Genomic DNA, 7,500 nt, shown 5'->3' on the forward strand with positions numbered 1-7,500 from the left:
TATATCTGTCTTGATATCCTTCTGGGATCCCAGTCGGGTTTTAGAGGTTGACGAGGAACCGTAATTATGGTGTTTTCTGTTAGGCAGCTTTTGGAAAAAAATTATTGAGCAGCATATGCCTGTTTGCCAGGTGTTTTCGGACTTAACCAAGGTGTTTGACACAGTCAACCGTGAGGCTTTCTGGAAAGTGGTGGAAAATTTTGGCTGTACACCTGCTTTTACGGAAAAGTTCAAGCAACTTCATCGTAGTATAAAAGGTCCTGTCCACTTCAACGGTCGGCTTTCGGAACAATTCCCCATTGATAATGGTGTGAAGTAGCGTGATATAGCTGCACCAACATTGTTTTCACTCTATCTGACTGCTGTGCTCTGGTATGCCTTTCACGATTGCGATATGGGTGTTTATATTAGATTCCAAACGACTGTAAAGGTGTTCAACCTCAGAAGATTCCAAGCCAAAACACTTGTTAGTGATGGAGTTGTTAGGGTTCTGTTATATGCTGATGATGCTGATCTGGTAAAACATTCCCCAATTGATATGCTGTTAATGATGTCTCTTCACGAATGCTTGTAAGTGCTTGGAACTGACAGTTAGCATTAAGAAAACTAAAGTCATGTACACACCCGCTTCTGATGATCTGTATGTGGAACCTGATATCTTCGTCTGTGAAAAGCGCCTTGAAGTCGTAAAAATTTTGTCTTCCTTGGTAGTACCTTATCAAATGATAACACTCTTGATGCGGAAATAAGACAGAGAATCAGCAAGGCATCAAACGCGTTTGAAAGGTTACAAGATAGAGTCTGATCTGATCGTGATACAACTCTGACAACTAAAATGTCAGTATATCAAACATGTGTAGTGCCATTCCTACTCTATGTCTCGGAAACATCAACCTTGTACCGGTAACATATAGAACTGCTCGAGATGTCTCATCATCACTGCCTTAGACACTGTGGGATAGCTTGGTCCCTAATACATATGTCTTAAATAAGGCCAAAACAACCAGTATTGTGACCATTGTTATTAAGAACTAGATGCGTTGGACAGGTCATCGTGTCCGGCTTAATGACTAACGACTCCAAAAACAGTTGTTCAATGGTGAGCTCCTTGTTGGCAAAATACCCCAGCACAAGCCCTAAAAACGTTTTCGTGATAGCATCTAGGAGAGTTTGGTGAGCTTTCATATTCCCGTTGACAGTTAGGAGTCCCTAGCGTATGAGCGCAAGCAGTGGAGGGCAGTAATATACAGGGCCGCAGAACACTTTGAAGCAGCCATGACAGACACAGAGAAGCTCAAGAGAGCATGTAGGAAACGCAAAACCTTGCCATCCAATTATGGAGAATATTGGATACGTGAGGTGTGTGATTGGGCTCTCTTGTCTTAATGAAGGTTTTGTTAATCAGACGAAAACGCACGATGATACAGGTTCCGTTGCTGTTAGTTTCATCCAAACCAATGAACGTTTTCAGTGTCATACCTGCTTGAGGATGTGCAAGTCGCTGCCAGGACCGAAAAGTCATCTTCGGGCACATGGACTTTCAGTGACTGAGGGAGTGGCAATTGCCTGACAAAACATCGTAATCATAATCATCATATATATATATATGTATATATATATATATATATATATATATATATATATATATATATATATAGCAAGATATATTTTTATTGATATAAACAAATTTATATGGTCGCGACACTGGACTTGCTAATGTTTCAGGCAGATGGTTTGTTAAAGCACACGTTCTAATCTAGCTACTAAAAAATGTTTTAGAACTTGTTTTCTTCTGGGCAAAACAGAAGTTTTCAAGTCGGTGACTTGTGTTTATATATATATATATATATATATATATATATATATATATATATATATATATATATATGTGTGTGTGTGTGTGTGTGCGTGTGCGTGTGTGCGTGCGTGCGTGTGTGTGTGTGTGACAAAACGATTATAATTCAAATTTCCAGATGTTAATCTTACCATTCATTTCTTTCAGCATGTTAAATGTTCAATTCTTGACAGCACCTGTTTCGTAGCGCAGAATTAGTCATGTAATTATTTTGTCAATTTTTTAAATTCATTCTACTCTTAACTCATGAGAAAAATAAGAACTCCTCAACTTTATATAAAAACAAAATAATGATTACAAAATGTTTAAATCGGAACAGAAGTTGCAATTGTGTTTTCTTTTAATTACGCTTTATCTTTTTCGGTTTTCAGATTTTGTAATCCAAGTCAATTTTATTTTATTTCTTTAAAAATTAACGAGTTCCTATTCTTCTGATGAGTAAGGGCGGAGTGCATAAATAAAAAAATGGCATAACAATTACATTGATGATTCTACGCTTCGAAACAGGCGCTGCACGGAATTGGATATTTTAAAAACGGTAAGAGGAATAACAGTTTAAAAATTTAGAATGTAGTTTTTCTGTCATTTATTTGTATACTAGCGGGGGTACTCGGCGTTGCCCGGGTCTTTGGAGGTGTGTGTTGGTGGGGGATAGATTAAAACAACACTGTTAAAAAAACGTTGTTGTTTGGAGGTGTAAAAGAAAAAAATAGTTTTAGTATAAAGGTAAGCTTGAACCCCGAACCTTTGATGCGGAGAGGGAAAAGAAATGGGGGGAAAACCCTGCGACCTAACCATCTTGACCACGGGAACAGATGAATTGGTAAGTGTGTTAAGTTGACGTTTATAAACCGAAATTAGCAGGTGCGACAACGTCAAGTTGCGGAAGCCAGTTTCTGTTTTTCCCACTACGCGGCGATCAAACAACAAAAAAATACAAATAAACTAACGTAAGGCAAACGAACGATGAAAACAGTAACCAACCACTTGAAAAATGGCTTAAATAAGCCTGTTTCGATATTAAAATTTAAAAAATCTTTGGGTACCCGGTGTTTTTATGTGTCGCTAAGAATAAGCGAAGTAAAAAAAAAAGCAGAAAAACGAACGTTACATGAAAAATGGATTAAATAACACTGGTTTAATATTTAAATTTAAAAAATCGAAAAAAATCATCTCACACCACGATTCGAACCCAAAACGTTCAGATAATGAACCAAGGCCTTCACCAACTGAGCTAACGCGACATGCATGAAATTTGTTCGGTTGTTCAACTATTTAAAGTAAATCAGGTCACGACGTCATCTGACGCATGCGTAGAATCGGTCATTGTCACGAGAGGACCGTTTTTGTTTACTCCCCCCCTGTCGAAAATTGTCGATTTCGGGGTGAAAAAGTTAACATTTTTGGCCAATTTTTCGATATTTTTCGAGCAAAGGATGGAACTTCGATGTGATACCGAATTTGATATTTTTCGTCGCGTCTGTCGAAAGTTTTTAGCAGACAACCAAACACACACACAAACATACATACATACATACATTTTCGCTTTTATATATATATAGATATTCTCTCCAACTACTTAATGATGGAAACACAGCTGTTTCTTTTTAAGTTGTTCGATAAATTTCCGATATTTTACGAAACACGTGTAAAACGTACTACATAAACATATGAATAAAATACTATAAAACGCCACACTGGGTTTGGCATGGTAATTCACTATATATATATATATATATATATATATATATATATATATATATATATATAGAGAGAGAGAGAGAGAGAGAGAGAGAGAGAGAGAGAGAGAAAGAGATAGATAGATAGATAGATAGATAGAATTGAAGGTCGCTATTTTTCAAAGTTAAGGTAACCAGTGAACTATAACAATGTTAATACAACAGTGCTCAATACCGAAGTAGAGCAAGTTACACTTTAAATTTATCTTTACATAAGAAGTAATGTGTTGCTACACAGTCATGAGCATGTTTTGGTCCTCTAGTATTTAGAAACTAGAGACCCAGGGAACAATTCTCTAGTTACTATGGAGCAACACATTACTACTTACGTAATAACAAATAATATATATATATATATATATATATATATATATATATATATATATATTATTACGTGCATAAAAAAACGCTAAGGTATCGAAATAGATAAATAAATAATTAAATAACAGCGTTTTAAACAACACATCTTAAACTTATAAACGATAAAAAAAACGTGAATTAAAGTAAGTATTCGTCGTAGCTCAATGGTAGAACACTAGACTGTGGATGATGGTGTCATGTGTTCGATCTTAATCCATTCTGATAACGGATGAGGGTTAGAAACTAAACGTCTGGAGAGTAAAACATGCTGTTTCAGGGATGTTCTGCATCTCACATTAGATTTGTGTACGATTGTGTTTATCGGTTGTTATGACTTGTGGGATATTTCATTTTGGCTGCTGTGAGACGGGATTATATGAATTACATTTGTATGAGCTGCTACATACAATAACAATGAACTGCTTAATACAATAATAATGTACTGCTCAATAAAATAACAATTGGAAGTTTAATTGTTCAACGTCTCCCGTAAGGTTTAATATGTAGCGTTCCACGTGTCGATTGACGGTTGATAATCTCACATATTCGTTGATTAAATGCGCACTTTTAACGTAGAAAAGAAAGAAGAAAAATACTACAAATAATAATAAAAAAAACGTGTTTATATCTCCAGCGACTTACCTTACAACCTTCACATGAATGTACACCGTAATGGAATCCAGATGCCTGGTCGCCGCATATACGACATCTGACGTCTAGCTCTTGGGTATACAACTGCTTGCAGCTCGCCAACACCTGGAAAATACGAAAACGTTGTTTGGTTAATAAAAAAAAAATGAACTTACACACGTGGTAAGTGCAAAAGCCATTCCAAAAATAATATCTCCTATTTTTTATATTATGTTTTGAAAGTTTTATAGGGGATTGCGATTTTCAATGTTATGATAACTGAATTTATCCATTAATGACCTAAAAGTTGCACCTCTATGTTGCAAATATTGACGGTGTTAGACCCTAAGAAAAACAACATGTGTCATAGACATGCTTTCGAAACAAAGATTCGTCATTGTATTCCTGGTGTTTACAAAGAAACACTTTATATATAATCAAGAAGTCACTCGTGTTATGGTTCTACTTCCGTTTTCGTAGCTCTTATACGTTTTCCAGATACAAAATAGATTGGTTTACTCTTCTAAAATTGTATGACAATACGCGCTCCGGGCGCCAAAACTGCATTGAGAATGATGTTGACTATGTACAGAAATAAATTAGGTCACTTGCGTTAATGGTTGCACTCCCGTCTTCGTAACTCTTCAACTTATTGAGTTAAAAAATAGGTATCTTTACTTTTGGAATGTTCCTCCTAATTATCTCCCTTCCACCACAGAACGATCTCACACAAGGATCAAAAGGTGGGGTTAAAGAGCAAAAACACTAGATGAATAGCAATCGCACCTGTAAAAAATGCCTAAGCAGTAAGTTGGCATTCCCTGGTACGGACGATTCGGTAAGCGGTTAGCAATTGCCTAATTCCGTCTCTAAGGGTGATAAGGCAAAGCCTGACAAGGTGAACTTGCTCGGAATCCACACGAGCAGCAGTGCAGAGTAGAAAGATAAAATTGTCCCCATAGAAAATGCTACATAATTCCATTTTCGTTTCATGAAAACCAGTTCTCTTTTTGTGTTGCAGATTATCTACAAGTTGACCAGTTGTGTACAAAACCCAAGAGCGATAGGAGCCTTCTGTCATGTCCGAAAGTGACACAATGTTCAATGAGATCGCAGATGCGTCGCTGTGTAACAAGAACAAGCCGCATGTTCTTGTAAGTGAGTAAATATGAGATATAGGATAGCCGAGGATTCGAACTTGCGAGGCTAGATTTGGAATTGAGAATTCCGATCATAAGTTAAAATAAATAATACAGAATGTTATTGAAAATGGAATGTAGAATTACCATTGTTTAGTTGACATAAAAGAGTTAGATATATGTTTATTGAAAAAGCAATGTAATTATGTAATTTTGTTTCTGTTAAAGAAATGAAATTAAAATAAGAAATTTAAAAACGGACAATGGAAAATGTTTGTAAAGTGGGTTAATCAAAACGTGTCTGATATGCGTGTTTTGGTCATGCAATGACGTCATGAGTTTTCAAAATAGTTGGAGCTTGGCAAAGGGTAAGTCAGTCACTTAGTCAAGGGAGAAGATATAAGTCAGTGAGTCAAAGTTATAGAAACACTCCCATTCACGGAACTGTCAAACGTATAAATATGAAACTATCTAATTATCAATCTATCTATCGATATATCACATCTCTCATTGTGTATTGCATGCCGTCGGCTCTCCTGTATTAACATACACCCTATCTCTTTATATACACAGAACTGTCTCTCTCTTTATATATACGCGATATATCTGCACACAACATGAACACTCTAAGACTCTCTCTCTAATATAACACCCAGTATGCAACAGCTGTACAACTCATGCTCTCTACCGATCAAAGTTATGCAAACAGGACCATTGCCAGCATCATCAAAATACATTGCTGAATTTCTACAAATAACAGGGGTACATGGTAAAAACAAAGTTTCCGGTGACAGTAATGGTCTTCGGTGTGGTTTCAAGTGAAGGCCACATCATGCCACCTCACATCTTTGAAGTCGACTTGAAAGTCAGACCAAAGTGGACCTGGATGTTCTGAAGAATGTGGTGATCCTCTGGTGCAATAAGGTGGCCGCTGGCAGACCTTGGGTGTGGCAACAGGACTTGACTACGGCCCAAAAGTCCAAAGAGACCCAAGCTTGGTTTCAGAAGGAGATCTACGGCTTTGTACCTTCCTCCTCCGATCAAACCCCGCTGGACTACTTCGTTTGGTCATACGTCGATAACATCACCAACATGACCTCCCACAACGCCAAAGCTAGCCTGATTGCCGCTATCCATTTAAGTTCCGCCGGCGTTTGTGGAAAAGTCATGTTTCCAGTACTGCACCCGTATCGAGGCGGTGATTGAGGCTGACGGCGGTTACATTGAATAGATGACAGCTCTTCTACATAATCAAGTTACCAGGGTTGGTCTTTTTCAATAACTGTTTTAAAATAAAGCTGTAGTGTTGTGTTTTCTTTAGAGAGACACATTTATCTTTGCATCCTGTATCGCAAAGTCAACGGAGAAAACGCCATTTTAAAATTATCTTTGCTGGCTTTGGCACCAGGGGAAGAAAAATCCCTGGTTAAGGTTACAATCCGTCTATAAATCGGGTGGATTTCGTAATAAAACAATTCACATATTGTCCAGAAGTAATGTCTCTTTTTCTTTTTTTTTTACTAGCATGACTATTGGACGTTGCCCGGGTACATGGAGAATTTAATAGAGAAGAAAAAAATATCTGTAACCTCTCCACATATTCCTTTATCAAAACTCTTCTCTTTTTCTTCACCCTTCCTCTCATCTCTATGTTCCTCCTCCTCCATTTCCCACCTCCTACTCCCTCCCTATCTTTATCCCTCTTACTTCTACTCGCTTCCAACCTTCATCTTCATATCTTTCTTTCTCTTTCTCTCTCTCTCTACGCTCTTCTTGT

General features: G+C 37.2%; 1 protein-coding gene across 4 annotated transcripts in view; it reads right to left on the bottom strand.

Moving 5' to 3' along the window:
• Positions 1 to 7,500, bottom strand: part of LOC145254654 (peroxisome proliferator-activated receptor delta-like) — a 730,687-nt gene that overhangs the window by 100,829 nt on the left and 622,358 nt on the right. For all 4 annotated transcript variants that reach the window (XM_080113300.1, XM_080113298.1, XM_080113299.1 and 1 more), the window contains exon 5: positions 4,597 to 4,710. In XM_080113300.1, the coding sequence (XP_079969426.1) occupies positions 4,597 to 4,710 (114 nt within the window). The remainder of the gene's footprint in view (positions 1 to 4,596; positions 4,711 to 7,500) is intronic.

This window comes from Euprymna scolopes, chromosome 30, assembly GCF_053919585.1.
Source record: "Euprymna scolopes isolate OS-2025 chromosome 30, ASM5391958v1, whole genome shotgun sequence".
NCBI classification, from domain to species: Eukaryota; Metazoa; Mollusca; class Cephalopoda; order Sepiida; family Sepiolidae; genus Euprymna; species Euprymna scolopes.